The following is a 16,488-nucleotide window of genomic DNA, read 5'->3' as shown; positions in this document are numbered from 1 at the left end:
AAGCCCAGCTCCGGAGCACAGTACATGGGCCCCCAGGTGGCGCCTTCCTTAATTAGTGCTTGCAGGGTAGCCCCAGGGACAGCCCCTGCCCACAGCCTTGTCCCCACCTGCCTGCAGGCCGCGTGCCCTCGGCCTGCACCTCCCAGCCCAAGAGAAGGGGGCCTTGGCTGAGCCCCAGTTCCAGGACGGACTGACGTGGGAGGAACTCTTAGAGCACCGCGTCCCGGCCGGCAGGGAGCCTGTCTGCTCAGCCCCATCAGGGCTCGGCACAGCAGGGTGGGCAGGGAGTACTCTGCAAACACTGGACTCTGACAGGCAGCCCAATGCTAGGCACGTCCCGGGCACCTTTCACATCCTCACAGGTGGCCCTTGGTGTTAGGGGTGGAGGCTTGGAAACGCGAGGCCACTCACCTGACACCACAGCCACGCGGGTTGGCCTGTTCGCAAACTGGGGCTTTCAGCGGCCACATCCCTTGGAGGTCAGAACGACTGACGTTCTCCAGGTGGGTTGGAGACACAGAGGGCTCTGCTCTTCCTGGGATCCGTAATAGGGAAGAGAAGGGCCAGGGATGGGCCCAGACGCCACCTGGATCTGTGCCCCCAAACCCCACAGCTCAGACTCCTCCAGTCACACACATGTTTGACAAATGACCACTCCCCAGGAACAGAACCTGATAATGTGCTTTTAATTGCACTTTTTCCAAAAGTATCTCCCTTCCTAGTTAAAAATACAAAAGATGAGGCATGGTGAAGACTGGCTCTGCGCCCCCTGCAATGGGGAGCGATCTCGGTGCTTGGGGGGCTGGGCCTCCTCCCGAGCCTCCCCGGACAGTCCTGGCACCGGGCTGAGGACGGAACCTCCCAGCCCTATCCTGACCCCATCCCTTCAGAAGGGCGGGGCCTGTGCAGCTTCAGGGGCAGCCCCCCAGGGCGCAGTGCCTCAGGTGGACATGATGCCGCTCTTCTCGCCCTTGACCTTGAGGAACTCGGCCATGCTGGAGAAATACTTCTGGTTGGCCTCAGCCACCTTCTTCTCGGCTGCTTGCGGGTTCACAATTTCCAGGCCCTGGGCAGGTGAGGGAGGTGATGATGGAGTGGGGAGATGGGCTGGCCCCTGACAAGGCCCCCCACCCAGTAAGAGAATTCTGAAATGTCCAGGGGACCCTTCTCCATGGTCCTCGGGCTCCAGGTAGACATGAGAACAGTTTACCAGTCACCAAACTGCCCCCGCCCCAAACCTGGGGAGATTCTGACTCTGTGGGTCTGGGATGGGGAAGAGTGGGGAGGACCTGAGCATCTGAATTTTTAACAAGTCCTCCAGGGGATTTTAAAAATACCAATGTTTCAGAACAGCCAACCAAGGAAACCAAGTCACAGAGCTAAGTGGCTCGCCTGCGGCCCTAGTGCAAACCATATCAGCCCCACTGGTGACACAGGGATCAGCTCTGGGGGCCCCACACTGGCTGGCACCATTCCCAGTATCTTCCACGGGTAATTCTCACCGCCTCGCTGAGGCCTCCCCAGGTGGCTCCAACCTGACACTGCTCCCTCTCCCCCTGTCCTCCCTGCACTTTCCACTTTCCGACGGGCTCTCTATTGTACTCATCTGACCCCGCCACCCCATAAGCTCCATGAGCAAGGCTTACTGTCTCGTGCCTGCGGCTCCATCCCTGGTGCCTGCAACAGTGCTCGGCACTTGGGTGCTCAGTACACCCTTGCTGACGGAGCAAATGAGTTCAGTGACTTGGCACGATGCCGTGGGACACACTGGCCCTCTTGTGCGGGTGAGCCGAGGAATGGACGGGTGTGGTGGCTCCACCCGGTGCCTCGGTGGCTGGGTCCCAGCCAGCTAGCTATGAACTTTCTTACGTGGAGCCCTGAGGGGTCCCCACCACCCAGCACCTCAGGGAGGGCTGAGCCGGCTCGAGGTCACAGGGAATAACTGGTCACCTGCAATCCCAGCCCAACCCTAAAGCTAGCTGTGCATGCAGGCACGATGGTTTCCCTTCTGTCCCCACGAGCCTGAGCACCAGGAGCTGCGCTCTGCCTTCCGGGGGCGTCCCTGATACACTGTCCACAACAGCCCCGTGAGGAACTCCGTCATGTGCCCGCTTCCCAGGCTAAGAAGCTGGAGCCCAGGAAGAGGAAGGGGCTCGCCCAGGGCCACTCTGAGAGCTGGGAGCGGAGCCAGCGCAGAACCGGCCTCCCGACTCCAGGGCACAGTACCTGGAGCGGGGTGAAGGCCACACTGGAGGCAGTCCCCGAGGAGCGGTCACGGATGGTGGACTTCCCGCCGTACACCACACTCTGCTTCTGCAGGGTCCGCTGTGGGGGGGGAGGGCAGGGGACGGGATGTCTGGGCTGGGCCCGGGCTCTCCCACCAGAGCTCCCTCACCCCTGGGCCCACCCAGCCAGGCCCGTACCTGCAGTGTCTTGGAGATCCTGGCTTTGGTGGCCTCGTTCACCTGTGTCTGCCGCACACGCCCGCTGCCCGATTTGCCCAGATGGCCCAGGCTGAAGCCCAGGTCCTCTTGGTAGGCGTCCTCCTCAATCTGGTGGGAGGGGAAGGTATCCCAGAGTTAGCCACCCCCCATCAGCCAGATGCCCAGACATTCAGCTGACTCAGGTGCCCGCTGGGGCCCAGTGAGGAGCACAGGCCTGTTACCGCTCCCTGAGCTAACAGCTGAGAGGGGCTGTGTGTGGGGCTGTGTGTGCAGGGCCAACGACCGAAACCGGGCTCGCCGACGAAAGGGCATCTGAGCTAGTTCTCGCAGGACCAGCAGGATGATGCTCAGATAGTGAGACTGGCAGAGGTGAAGCCCGAGGAAGGGCAGGGACAGGAGGGCAAGGCTGGGGGAGGGATGGGGCCAGCACTGAGTGCTATGCTTTGGGGTGCACGGGGTGGGGGAGAGACTGGAGGTGGGTGGTGCCCCAGCACAGAGAAGAAGAAATGCGAAAGGGGCCTCAGGGTTAAGGGCGTGACCTCTCCGAAGCTCATGCGGTTGGCCTGCTTCCGGATCTCGGTCAGTCCTAGCCGCTCCTTCATCTTGCGGTACCTGGGGATGGGCGCCAGGGGTCAGCTGCGGGCAGGAGCCCCTCCCTTCCCTTCCCAAGCCCGCCAGCCCCCAGGGCCCACCTGCGGCCGCCTCGCTTCTTGCGCTGTCCGTCGAGGGGGGCAGGCAGTGGCTTCACCTGCTTCACAGGCGGCGGCTCCTGCCACTTGTCGAACTTCCGCTCGATCTCATCCTTCAGTTCGTAGCCCACCTGGGGAGGGCAGGAGGGTCCCCTCAGGGCCCTGCCCGGCCATCGGCCTGAGCGTGGCGCCCGTCCCCAGGCCTGGGGGACCTATCCTCTGTCGGGGTTTAGTCCCACCTCAGACTCAGACATCTCCCTGCACCCCTCACATAACTGTCTCCTTGACGGAGGTTGCGAGCAGCCCCCCAGATGCAACAGGGCCAAACCCAATGCCTGCGTCTCCTCCCCAACCTTCGGCCCTGGCCTGCACAGGTGGGCAGAGGGGGTCACCTGGGAGCCTCACCTCTGTGGTTTCGGCCCCACAAGGCTCTTCCTTCAGGAAAGACCCCAAATCAGCCCCCCATCAGCACCTCTGCTGCACCAAGGTCTCTCCGGGGCACACAGGCTCTGCATGACCTGCCCCGACCCACGGCCTCCTCTCCCTAGCTTGCTGTGTGCCAGGCTCAGGGCCTTTGCACTGGCCATTTCCTCTTCCTGGGACTCTTCCCCCAAGCACTCACTTGACCTGCTTGCTAGCTTCACTTGGGTGCACGTTAGACCGTCACCTTTTCAGATAAGGCCTCCCTGACGTCCTGATTGAACCAGCGCCGCCCCTCCCTCGCCAGCCCAGCACCGTCTGACCCCATCCCAGCATTTACGTAGCACCCCTGGACACACCACAGATGTCTCATCTCCTCACCGCCCCCTGCCTCCCCAGAACATGAATGCCATGGAGGCAGGGCTTTGGTCTGAGTGGCTCACGGCTGTACCCCCAGCACCCAGATCGGTGCTCGAGAGAGAGGAAGAGGAAGAAAGAGAGAGAGAGATGAAGCCCCAAACGCTGTGCCAGGCTGGGTGTCTGGACACCAACAGACGAGACAGAAAACACACCCACTGTCGTGGATCAAATCTGCCAAGAAGACAGAGGTAAACTGAACGATGACAAGGCTGGTAGAAGAGACAGACCCACACAGACGGACGCCTCCCCACGCCTCACCTTCCCTTCCGTGCTCTCATGGAAACTGTCCACGCGGGCTGCCAGCGTGCACTTGGCGGCCACCAGCCGGGCTGCTTTCCGCCGGAGATCCTGAAGCAGCAGAGAGGGGCAGAGTCCATAGGAGGCTTCCTTTGCCAGCACCGAGCATTCCCCAAACCCCAGCCGCCACCGGCTCACTTTCTGCCGGTCAGCGGTTCGCCATTCCTACTACGTGTTACTGTAATAGTGTGTTACGGCAACAAACCATCACTGTCACAGTTTTCTTTCCACCAGCTTACTAACAGCTTGAACCTGTTTGCACAGACAGCTGCATTACTGCAGGTGGAAGACTGTCACATGCCAAAAACAATCATTAAAATAGAACACATCCATCTGTGGGCGCCTGGGTGGCTCAGTTGGTTAAGCGACTGCCTTCGGCTCAGGTCATGATTCTGGAGTCCCGGGATCGAGTCCCGCATCGGGCTCCCTGCTCAGCGGGGAGTCTGCTTCTCCCTCTCCTGCTCCCCCCTCTTGTGCGCTCTCTCTCTCACTCTCTCTCTCAAATAAATAAAATCTTAAAAAAAAACACACACATCCGTTTGTGTATCAGAAAGGACGGTGGCCCACGTTCCGAGATACACCAAGATGGTGTAACCCCCAGCCCCACGTCTAATTGATAACGATAATGGAGTTAGCAGTGACTACATGTAACCTTGCCCTAAGAGGTCCGCCCTCGGCCCTCACCCCCTGGGGGGTGATCTCGGCTGGCCTGGGGGGCCTCGGACAAGGCAGAGACCAACCATGGGATTGAGAGTGGGGTCTTTGGGTTACAGGCTCTCAACCTGGAGCCCAGATCAGCCACCGGGGCTACCTGGTCGCATCTGCACAACTGAGCCCCAGTGCAAACTCCAAACTCTGAGGCTCAGCTGGGCTTCCCTGGGGGCGGGTCCCCCTGCAGGCTGTCACGTGTGGAGGCCAGGAGTGATGTGTCCTGACAGGGAGAGGAGGCCCGGAAGTGTGGTGGCTGGCACCTCTGGCCCCGGCCCCACACACTTCCTCCCTTGGCTGATGTGAGTCTGTCCTCTCACGACGACAAACCATAACCCAAGTGGGTCAGCCTGGAGTCTGTACGTCCCTCTAGTGGGTTACTGAACCTGAGGATGGTCTGGGGACTCCTGCACTTGTGAGCTAATGCTGACATCACTTGCTATGTGCAAGTGGGACCTGAAAGAGTTTCGTATATAGGAATCCTAATCCTAATCCAACCCCATGAAGCAGGTCCCATTCTCCCCACTTCACGGACAGGGACACTGAGGCACAGAGCTCCCGCCTCTTGCCCAGTTGTCAAGTGCAGCTCTAGGACCCCAACGCCAGCATATGTGCTCCAGGGTCCTTGTTTTGATGCCCCATGTGACCCTGTTCTCTGAGCTCCTGACCACGGTCATCAGCTCGGACCAATGGGAACTGAGGCGCAGAGGGGGCAACTTGCTCTCTGGACGAGGCTGCGCCCGGCTTGGCAGAAGGCTCCAAGGGGAGCCACGCGGCAGGTGCAATGGGGGGGGGGGGGGGGCGATGACTCACCGGGGGCAGCGACTGCACGATGTCGCTGTGGTAGATGTAACCGGTGTGGGGCAGCACAGACGTGGACGAGAAGCCAGACAGCGTCTTTCGCTGGGCCCCAAGCAGCATGATGTTGCAGGCAGGCATCTTGGAGAGGTTGGTCAGGCCCCCAGCCACCCCTGCAAGAGGAGGGAGGGAAGGAAGGAGAGCCAGAGGGAGGACGTCAAGAGCAGCCCAGGATGTCTGCCAGGGGTTCACGGCGTGCCGTGCGCCCCTGTGTCGGTTTCTGGTTGCCTGGGGGCTCACGGCGTGCCGTGCGCCCCTGTGTCGGTTTCTGGTTGCCTGGGGGCTCACGGCGTGCCGTGCGCCCCTGTGTCGGTTTCTGGTTGCCTGGGGGCTCACGGCGTGCCGTGCACCCCTGTGTCGGTTTCTGGTTGCCTGGAGGTTCACGGCGTGCCGTGCGCCCGTGTCGGTTTCTGGTTGCCTGGGGGTTCACGGCGTGCCGTGCGCCTCTGTGTCGGTTTCTGGTTGCCTGGGGGCTCACGGCGTGCCGTGCGCCCCTGTGTCGGTTTCTGCTTGAATTCCTGAGCTGGCCCTGCCCCCGGGGGCTGACAAGTCCCGTCTCGGAGGGAGGATTCAGAGGAGGCTCAGACAGGCGAAGCCACCTGCCTGAGGATGCGCAGCAAGCAGACGACCCAACAGGAACGTGTCCCCCGAGTCTGCAGAGCCACACGGCCCCTGCTCGGTGTGTCTCACACCAGCTGCCACCACAGCGGGGACGCCCTGAGGACGGGGCTGCCATCAGTCACTGCTGGGCTCGCGTGAGCACGTCTGCAGGCCCGGGGAAGAGGGGCTGCAGGTAAAAAGGCCTCTCTGAGGGGGGTCTGCTGTGCGCCAGGCCCTGCGCTGGGACTAGGTCTACTGTTTCATCAAACACACGCCTCCTGCACAGGCACGGCAGCCCGTGTGCGAGAACGGCCCCCACACACTGACATCACAATCCCCGCGACCCGCGACCCTCTGCAGATGTGGTCACGTGAAGGACCGCGAGACGGGGTAAGTGGAAGAGAAAGGCGGAGAGTCAGAGGGAGGTGAGACAGGAGACTTTGAGGTGGGGGGACGCAGGCGGCCTCTGGGAGCTGGAGAAGGCCAGAACGGATTCCTTCCTAGAAGCTCCATAAACAGAAAGGAACGCAGGAACTGGCCTACACCCTGATTTCAGCCCAGCAGTCGTAGGACAGTAGCAAAGCCCTATCACCACTGGGGAAACCAAGGCACATGACGTCACCTGCCCAAAGACGTGAGGTCAGTGAGGGGGGAAGGAGGATCCACACTTGAGATTATCTTGCCCTGAAACCACTGCTTCTTTCTACCCTGCAACTCTGCACACACCTGCCACCCAAGGCTATGCTGGGACCTGAACTGGATCTCCCCAAATTCCTACATCGAAGCCCTACCCCCCAGTACCACGGAATGGGACTGTGTTTGGAAATGGGCCTCGAAAGAGGTGATTAAAGTGGAAGGACATCATCGGAAGGGCCCTGATCCAGTACGACCGGTGTCCTCGTGAGATGAGGACACAGACGCAGAGGGGAGGCCACAGACGGCCACCTACAAGCCGAGGAGAGAGGCCTCCGCAGGGCACAGCCTGCTGACTGGCTGCTCCTGGCCTCCCAGCCTCCAGGACTGTGTGACAGTGAATCTCGATGTTTTAAGTCCCCCCGCTGCCGGCCACCCCTGTCTGTGGTACTTGGTTAGGGCAGCCCGAACAACCCAGCACAGCTGCTTCACCAAATTCCCCTGAAGAGTCTCTTGGCTGAAGGGGCGAGGAGCCCAAGAGGGCGCTGAGACTGCAGGGGTGGAGAAGGAGGGCCCACCCTCAGTCCTAACACATCGTCAGGACTGCAGCCCCCATCTCGCGGATGAGACCGAGGTCCTGAGAGCTGATGCTGCTAGTGCCGGGCAGCCCAGGTGTCTGCGCAGAGCTGGGAGCTTCTGGGACGTGCTGGCCGAGCAGGGCCAGACTCTCCAGCAGCCGTGCTACCTCCCTCTCCAGCCTGTCTAGTCCAGCCCAGCTCAGGGCTACCATCGTGTCCCTGCGTCTGCAGGAGAAGCAGGGTGGCTGACCTCTGTGACCTCTAGGAGGGGTGACAGGGCGAGGGCAAGGGGGGCAGGGTGCTGGGGCCCTGGGCCAAATGCTCCATCTTATAGAGCAGGGGTGAGGCTTCCCCAAGGGCGCCCTATCCAAGGACGGCCCCCTGTCCCCGTTCTGCCCCCGGGCCTCACCCATGATCTTAGCGGCCGTGGACGCCCCGATGATGATGGAGAGGTTGGGCGCGATGAAGGACATCCGAGACTCCACGTACTCGTAGATGCGGTGCTTGGAGGCGTTCAGCTCTAGCGCCATGTCGCAGGCCTCCTCCAGGCGCTCCAGCCCCTCTTCCGACAGCTGCTGCCTGCAGTGGTGGAGCATGGGGAGGGGTGGGGGTCGGACCCCGGCCCCTGCTGGGTAGGCTCTCTGACCGGCGCGGGAGGCCAGCCCGTGTCCTCCCAGCTGTGTGCACGTCCGTGTACACGCGTGTCCCGTTGGCCCTGCGGCCTGGAAGCAAGGGCTGTGGGAATCCTAGTCCTGGGTGGGCACTGCGCTTGCCGCCTGGGCTGGGGCCTCGCCTGCCCACGCCGGCCTCTGCCAGGCGCGCGCTGGCGTCGAAGCCTTTGCCCACGTGCCCCCGTCAGCAACTCCTCATCCTTCGGGTCTCAGCCTTGCCGGCCACCGAGGCCCACTGTCACCAGCTGTGACCAACTGTGCCTATTTATGGCCTCTCCATGTCCCGCCCGCTTCTGGTGCCGGACCAGCCGGCCCTGGAGAGGGACCCACACTTGTCTGACTCTCAGCAGCACGGAAGATGCTGGGCAAGTACTTGTGGCAGGAAGCCACAAAGGGGGCTGTCATCACTGTTGATTTACAGAGGGGGGACCCGAGGGCCAGATGATGAAGGGGACTGGCCTGAAGCTGCAGAGCTGGTGACCAAACCCAGCCATACTCCTCCCTCCTTCACCCCATCTGCGCCGTAAGGCGCACAGAGGGACCATGGGGCCGGCGGGAGGCCCCTGCGACCAAAGCCCAGTGGGCTGATGCTCAAGGCTGCCCCCAGCAGGGGCAAGCTAGGATACTGGTTCTCCCACTACAGAGCCTGGTCCCTGCCTGAGCCTGAGTCGTCACCTCCTCCAGGAAGCCACCCGGCCCAGTAGGATAGGTGCCCCTCCTCTTGCACCCCATGCCGCCTGGCACCCCTCCTGCACTCCGACACTCGCCCTCCAGCCCTCGACCTGTGTGTACGCCTGCTTCCTCCCAGACGGGAGCTTGGGCAGGGCAGGGCAGGGCAGGCAGACTCTGCTTTGCTGAGTTCTCTAATCTGCCCTCAGAGCAGTGCCTAGTGCTTGGTCAGCATTTACTCAATGAACAGAATGGCAGCCCAAGGGAGGTCTCCACTCCACAGGACTTTGGGGTTACAGACATTTCTTCCTCTTAGGTACAGATACCAGAGGAGAAGGTTGCACACCAAGGGGCAACACAAAGTCCCTGCCTTCACAGACATTTTCATTCCAGTGAGGGATGACACGCCACAGACAAACGCTTCTACTACGCGTTTGCCCTCTGCCTCACCACTCCCAACTACAGGCTCCTCACTGGCTGAGCAGCCTGGGCCCAGCACAGTGCCTGGCTTACAGCAGGCCCTAGTCAAACACGTGTGGAACAGAAGTGAACTGTTCTCCTGAGACGGACACCCGTGCCACTGGGACCCCAAGATCCTCATCTGCAATTAGATGGGCCTGAGGGGGCCCCAGTGACTTCTCCCCCTGTGCACACACCCCTGGGTGGTGGAGGCGGTCACGCTGACGACCATGATGGTGGCGTTGGTCAGGATCTGCTGTAGGTTCTCGTTGTTCTTGCACTTGTCCAGGCTGTTACCCAGCTCCTGGGGGCGAGAAGGCAAGAGAGGAGAAGCAGAGAGACTCAGGGACAGCTGGGGTCTGTACACAGGGTGCCTGCCTCCTCCCAGTTCCGGGGACTTCACCGCTCAGAGCATCAGCAGCATCTGCCCTGCACGGCTGGTCCAGAACTGGACCCGGGTAGCCCTGCTGCCTGCACCAACTCAGGGTGCAAATCTGACCACACCACTTCCCTGTGCGTACACCCCCTGCTATCATCCTCACCTCCTGGCCTCACCAGGAGACTCCTCACCACTGTCCCCACCCTCACGAGCACCTGACCCTCTCATGGCTTTCCCAGAAGGCCCAAAGCCTTGGAGGCCACATGGGACCCAAACTCATCAACTTTGCCCCTCACTTCCTCCTTTCTGAACACACCAGGGCTGCTGTCCATCTAGGGGTCTTGATACTCATAACTTCTTCCCCCAAATCTCTGCACGGCTGCCCCTGCGTCAACCTTCAGATCTCGACTCAAATGCCACCTGGTCCAACCAGTTGGTGGCATGAGGGACCCCCTCATCTCCCTCCCTGCTTTCTCAGCCTCGAGCAGCCCCCAGCCCTTCCTGGGAGACCCATCCAGGGAAGCAGCAGGATCGGAACTGGGGCAGAGGACCCCTGAGAACATCCTTTCTAGGTTCCATCCCTTTCTTGCTGGGAAGCCTGGAGCAGCTGAACCACCACTCATCCCTCTCCAGTATCTCCAGGCCTCAAGAGAACGAGGAAGGCAGCTGAGGCTCCGGCATCCTCACTCTGGGTCATTCACCTGCTCCCTGCCCCCCCACCCTTGCCACCTTCACACAAGGGGCCATCAAGGGGACTCAGTTCCTCCCAAGTCCTGACCTCTCTCCGCTCACCTTGACCGTGCGGATGTAATCCAGTGCGTTGGGGACCAAGGACTCCAGCTCAGGGAAGCGCTTTGAGTACTTATCCCGGATGAACTTATGGATGATGTCTAAGGCGCACGGGGAGGGCAGATATCTGATGAGCAGGCAGGCAGACTCTGCTGGCTGTCCCCAGCACCCATCTCTCCTTCCTCCTTTAGTAACTGAACCCCTGAATTCAGCTGGGCTCATGGACACCCAGCAAAAAAGCTGTGTTTCCCTGATGCCCATATGGCTGGATGTGGCCACGTGAGAGCGTTCTGGTCTACAAGATGTGATCTCAAGTGACACTTGCAATTTCCGGGTCACCCCCTTAAAGAACTGTGCCCTCCTTTCCCGTTTTGCGGGCGGGGATGTGGAGGTGATGGCTGGAGGTTGGCAGTCACCTTGTACCCTGACACAGGTGGCAGGTCAACAAGACAGAAAACTCTCACATTAGAGGAAAGCACACTTCCTTCTTATTTAAGCCACTCTGTTACAGCAGCTGAACCTGGACTTGAACTGGTATGAGGGGTCCGGAGGCAGGACCCTGGCGAAGGCCAGCGGGATCCTGCCCATCCCCTCCTTGGGGACGGGGGAGGAGGGTGTGAGGGACACCAGGCAGGGCCATCTCTGCTCCCCTTCCCAGCACTCACTCAGTTCGTTCTCGATCTCCACGGTCAGGTTGTTCGCATCCACGATGACCCGGTATTCGGGGGCTGCCTCGACTGGTCCCATCACTGTGAGGATGACAAACAGCCTGGGTGGGTGGGTGTGTGTCTAGACTCCCACAGCTGGGGGAGTCAGGGGGCAGCAGGGTGTGGCTAGAGGGGAGCTGGGGGGCCAAGGAGAAAACCTGGAGGTGGGCTTACATGTCGGCCCACCTGCCATCTCTCTCCCTCCAGGCCAGGCCACATATGACCCCATCTCACTCCGGGACTAACCCCTCCAGGGGCTCCCCACACCACTGATGCTGAGGGTCAAGCTCCCCAGACAGGAAGCCCTGTGAGGACAGGTACTGTGTATGTCTCCCACGGCTATGCCCCCGGTGCCCAGAACAGCGCCTGGTTGGGTATTTGCTGACTGTCGGGCTCCGCGGTCTGGCCTCTGCACTGTCCCAGCCCCACCCTCTCAAGACGCCCCCGCCTTATCACAGGCCAGCCAGGAAGGACTGGCTGCAGTGCCCGAGCACTCAGGGCTGCTTCACTCTCCTCTGGGCCTCTGCATATGCTGTTCCCCTCCCTGGCACGTCCCTTCCTCACACGTTTCTGAAGTTCCTCTCCAGGTTTTAACGATCATAACTACGATGACGACACTGAGGACGTTATCACAAGCCGTAGGCGCAGTGGCCAACACCCACAGGACTTACCGTGTGTGCCACTGATCCTGGAGCCTCACAGGTATTGCCCTGTTTTCCCACAACCACCCAGGGAGGCTGGTGTTACACGAGACCAGTGACGCTGAGAGAGAAACGGAGCGATGTGGCCTGATGCCACAGAGCCAGCAGACGGCAGAGCTGAGATCTGGCCCCGGGGTCCGCATTTTTTTTTTTTTTAAGATTTTATTTATTTATTTGCCAGAGAGAGAGAGAGGAAGAGTACAAGCAGGGGAAGTGGCAGGCAGAGGGAGAAGCAGGCTCCTTGCTAAGCAAGAAGCCTGATGTGGGACTCAATCCCAGGACCCCAAGATCATGACCTGAGCCGAAAGCAGATGCTTAACCATCTGAGCCACCCAGGTGCCCCGGGGGTCCGCATTCTTAACGCTGATGGCTCAAATGTCTGCGTCCTGAAGACTTAGCGGCACCTCGGGATCCTCCCCTCCTTTCAGGAGGCTCAAAGGTCTCCTCTACGCTCCCGAGGCACTCTGGCCACATCCAGTAGACACAGCCGCCACCCAGACTGGAGATGTCCTGTGTCCGCTTCCCCGACCACACACCAAGTGAGATCGGGTCTGACTGAACTCGGAGCCTGACCTGACATCCTCCATTCCCCACAGCTCTTCCGATGGAGAAGCTCCCTGGCCTGGTGCTCAAAACCCCACTGGATCTAGCACTTTCTTCCGCCACCTCTGCCACTCCAGATGTGTGAGGCTTTGCACACACAGCTCCCTTTCCCAGGGCGTACAGCCGCTCTTCTTGGCATGGTGTGTGTATTCACGCTTCAAAGCCCATTTCAGCAATCAGCTCTTCCTAGCCTCTGAGGCAGGGTCAGCCCCCACCTAGCAGCTCCAGTGTCCCGCGCTCCCCCCACCCAGCAGGCCCCGCCCACAACTGTCCAGACCTGGCCTGTCTGTTTCACCAGACCCCGAGCATTCTGAGAGCCGAGACCTGGGCGGATTCCCCAGGGCACCCAGTGCCCACGCAGGCCTTCCACCGGGTGCCTCACGAAAACTTTAAGGGAAGGAAGGAAAGAGTGAGTCTGCCTGCGACTCTGCTCTGACCAGACTCTGCCGACAAATTCCAGCCCAGAGCTCCACCCTGTCAGGAAGAACGGGTGGCAACGGGAGCAGCCTCCCAGAGCTGGGCTGAGTATTCAAGAGACAACCCAGCGTTCCTCAAAGCTGATGAGCTGATAACTGCACATCTTAGGGTTACTCTCCATTTACCAAATGACACCAGGTTTCCGCTCACAGTAGCAATAACTTTCCTTCTTAGATAAATTGAAGGAAAAGAGTACGCTGACCTAAAGAAAACACGAAGTAAATAATAAAACAAGCGGTTTACAGATGTGGCAAGACCCTTAACTATTCACATGAATTCCTGAAGCCTGAGCAGCCTTGAGGTGAGTCCTACTGCAGCTAGTAAGCACTCAGCACAGAGCACGGACTTCAGAAGTGTCAGTCTTACAACATGATGTACTCTCAGGGGAGAAGACTGAGCTGGGATGGGAAAGAAAAAGAGGGCTCTCCAAAAGGCTGAGAGGGCGACAGACCGAACTGCCAAAGCTGCAAGCGGCGAAAGAGCCCAGGGGCTGGGTGGGCGGGGGGGTTGGGAGGGGAGAGGTACCTTCTGAAGCCTTGGCCTGCTTGCTGATATACTCCTCGATCTTCATCATGATCTCAGCAAACTGTTCAGGAGACAGAGAGCTGGAACTCAGGACCCTGAGGAAGAAGAGCTACGGCACACGTCACCCCTCCCGGCAGTTTCTCTTTACAGCCCGCTCACCATCTTGCTGTCCCACAGCTTGGCGATGCTCTTGACTGAATCCCCGGAAAGATCCAGCTGCGTCTCCTCCTGCACATCCTCGATTGCTGGCTCCTCTTCTTCCTCCCCATAGCTTCCTCCTTCCTCCTCCTCTGCCGCCTCCTCAAGGTCAGCCAGGAGCTCATCTGCCAGAGACATGCCGAGGCCTATGGGGAGGGAGAGCAGGGTCCCCCCTCATTAATGAGAGCGGCTTTTCCCTGCAGAAGGGCCTGGTCCTTCTTGGATCGACACCACAAGCATGCAGGCTCCATAAGGACAGGTATTTTCACGTGCTTTGTTCTTCAGCGCCTAACTGTGTCTGGCACATAATAGGTGCTGAATAACTAGAGAATTGCTCCGTGAACAAACCTCCCAGAAGTAGGTGGTCTCCGGTCATAGCTCACACCACTCACCCTTCTCATACTCACTTTACTGGAAAAGGCAAAACACGCCCCTCATGCCGCCAAGCCTTAAAAAATTTACATCCTCCCCTTGATGAGATGGGACCTCTCCTCAGATTTTTTTTTGTCCTATAAGAGACCCCTCCCCAAAATTGTTGAGCCCCAAATGAGTGACAGATAGCCTAAAATACTGATCTCCCCAGCCATCAGGGCAACCAGGTGGGGCCTAAAACACCTAGGGCCCCCAGGCTGATCCCCTCTGGCCATGAGCAGCCTCCTCATATACTTCAGATGCTGGACAAAATGAGTATTTTCTTTGAGTCCCATGAAGTGGAAAAGAATGAGAAGGACTACGCAGCAAGGTACAATACCACCATCCTCCCCACTGCTCTTACTTTTTAAAAATGAGAAACCCATCCTCCTTCCTGCTCTTTCCCATTTTCAGTAAAACAAATCCCCTTCCTCATTTCCTTCCCTTCTACACCACCCTCCCTTGAAGCGTAATGAGCCGTAAAAACAGACACTTGGCGCGGGTGATTTGTGGAGTGTAGCACGCTGGGGGCTGGGCAACAGGGAGAGCAGAGAACTCCCGGCCAACGTAAACGCGCAGTTGATGCGCAGCCGCAGACATGCTTTGCAAATGGGATTGTCGGTTGCACGGTGCCAGATTTTTTCTTTTTTCGAGAGAAGAGATTCAGAATTTTTACGTAGAATCTCTCCATTTCAATGTTTCCTTGTAATTATTCAAATGGATAATTTAAAACTGAGGCTCCCTGCTCAGCAAGGAGTCTGCTTCTCCCTCTCCCTCTGCCCCTCTCCCCTTGTGGTCACTTGCTCTCTCGATCTCAAGTAAATAAAGAAAAGAGAGCTTCTCTTGGCAGAGAAAGTGGAAAGGGTGTCCGTATGAGATCGGTTTCCCCCACTCCCTCCTCTCTCCCTTGGATGCGATACTCCCTTTGTTCCCACTTCTCTTTAACGCACCTGCACGGTCTCACATGTGCCTTTCTCTGAAACTCCCCTCCTCACTTTCCCCGCGGAGCAGGGAGGCCGATGCAGGGCTCAATCCCAGGACCCTGGGATCATGACCTGAGCTGAAGGCAGATGCTTAAACCGACTGAGCCACCCAGGCGCCCCTCTTTCCTTACAGAACATACCCCCCTCCCCGTACATATAAGACTTGGGTATATCTGCACGTCCTTTCTGTTTCCCCACTCAACTGTCAGCAGGTCTGGGCATCAGATCTGTCTGTTCACAGCCACATCCTCACCATCTAGCTGAATGTCTAGCATGTAGCTGGTACCGAAAATATACCTTTCTGTTTCCCCACTCAACTGTCAGCAGACCTGGGCATCACATCTGTCTGTTCACAGCTACATCCTCATCATCTAGCTCAAAGTCTAGCATGTAGCTGGTACTGAAAAATATACCTGCTAAACGAGGGAACGACTTTATCTACTCCCTACGCCGGCCACATCACGCTCTTTCTCCAGGTCTCTGAGTGTATTATGTTTTCGTCCCTCAGGCAGGAGCACAAACATTGTTTCCTGCAGCGTGCATCTCCGAGCCCCGGACTAGGCCCTAACCCGCTGTTAATGCATCTTAGGAGCCCCTTCGTTCATCCCAACACTTAAGACTGTCTGGATTTCTAACATTTGCAAATGCCCGTCTTCCCCATTAAGCTGACATTTCTGCAGGAACAGGAGCCGTACCCCTTGCTTCACGGCTCACTGTGCCCGCGATGAGCTCGCTCCATGCCAGCCCACCTCTCCGGCTGCACCGCCGCCGGGACGCCCGGCGCCCTCGAGTCCTCACACTCCTTCCTCCTGGCTCGAGCCCTCCTCAGCCCTCAGTTCTCCTCCCGCGTCCCCTCCGGCAGACGAGACGCGGCCCGCCACCCCGGGTGCGCCCCGCGGCGCCCCGCGCATCCGTGATTATGTAATTACATAATCATTACCTGACTAAGCCCGTCTCCCCAGGCACCAGGCACAGCGCCGAGCGGACGGGAAACAGCGTTGGCTCCCGCCACACCGCCAGAGCCCTGACGCTGTAGGAGCACAGAGGACCTTTGCGTAACCGATCTCCTAAGGCTGCCCCTCTCCCTGCACACGCCCGCCCCCGGGTCCGCCCTCCCCTCGACTCCCTCACACGCACCTCTCCCCGGCTCTCACGACGGTTTCTAGGAAAAGTCGCTTCCAAACAGCGGTCGGCGCTCACTGATGACGTCTGAGTCTCGCGCCGGCGTCGCGGCCAAGCCGCGCTCTGATTGGCTCCCGCCCCGCGTCA

At 59.3% G+C, this 16,488-nt stretch overlaps 1 protein-coding gene across 5 annotated transcripts; it reads right to left on the bottom strand.

Annotated features, from left to right (window-relative positions):
- Positions 1-668: 668 nt before the first annotated feature.
- Positions 669-16,446, bottom strand: PRPF31 (pre-mRNA processing factor 31). 5 transcript variants are annotated; one of them, XM_027618360.1, is made up of 15 exons: positions 16,357-16,371; positions 16,160-16,249; positions 13,787-13,971; positions 13,628-13,688; positions 11,280-11,363; positions 10,618-10,715; positions 9,644-9,750; positions 8,057-8,226; positions 5,792-5,949; positions 4,232-4,321; positions 3,137-3,264; positions 2,984-3,056; positions 2,424-2,552; positions 2,227-2,325; positions 671-1,066 (listed from the first exon to the last, which is right to left on the bottom strand). In XM_027618360.1, the coding sequence occupies exons 3-15, from the start codon at positions 13,961-13,963 to the stop codon at positions 941-943; spliced, it is 1,500 nt and encodes a 499-aa protein (XP_027474161.1). In that variant the 5' UTR covers positions 13,964-13,971; positions 16,160-16,249; positions 16,357-16,371; the 3' UTR covers positions 671-940. The 5 variants fall into 5 exon arrangements, with proteins under 5 accessions (XP_027474159.1, XP_027474158.1, XP_027474161.1 ...); XM_027618358.1 differs by lacking the exon at positions 16,160-16,249 and having other exon boundaries at positions 669-1,066; positions 16,357-16,446; XM_027618359.2 differs by lacking the exon at positions 16,357-16,371 and having other exon boundaries at positions 16,160-16,322.
- Between the last annotated feature and the right edge of the window lie 42 nt (positions 16,447-16,488).

The sequence above is a fragment of the Zalophus californianus genome, chromosome 17, assembly GCF_009762305.2.
Source record: "Zalophus californianus isolate mZalCal1 chromosome 17, mZalCal1.pri.v2, whole genome shotgun sequence".
Classification (NCBI taxonomy): domain Eukaryota; kingdom Metazoa; phylum Chordata; class Mammalia; order Carnivora; family Otariidae; genus Zalophus; species Zalophus californianus.
This window is presented reverse-complemented; position numbering and strand designations above follow the sequence as displayed.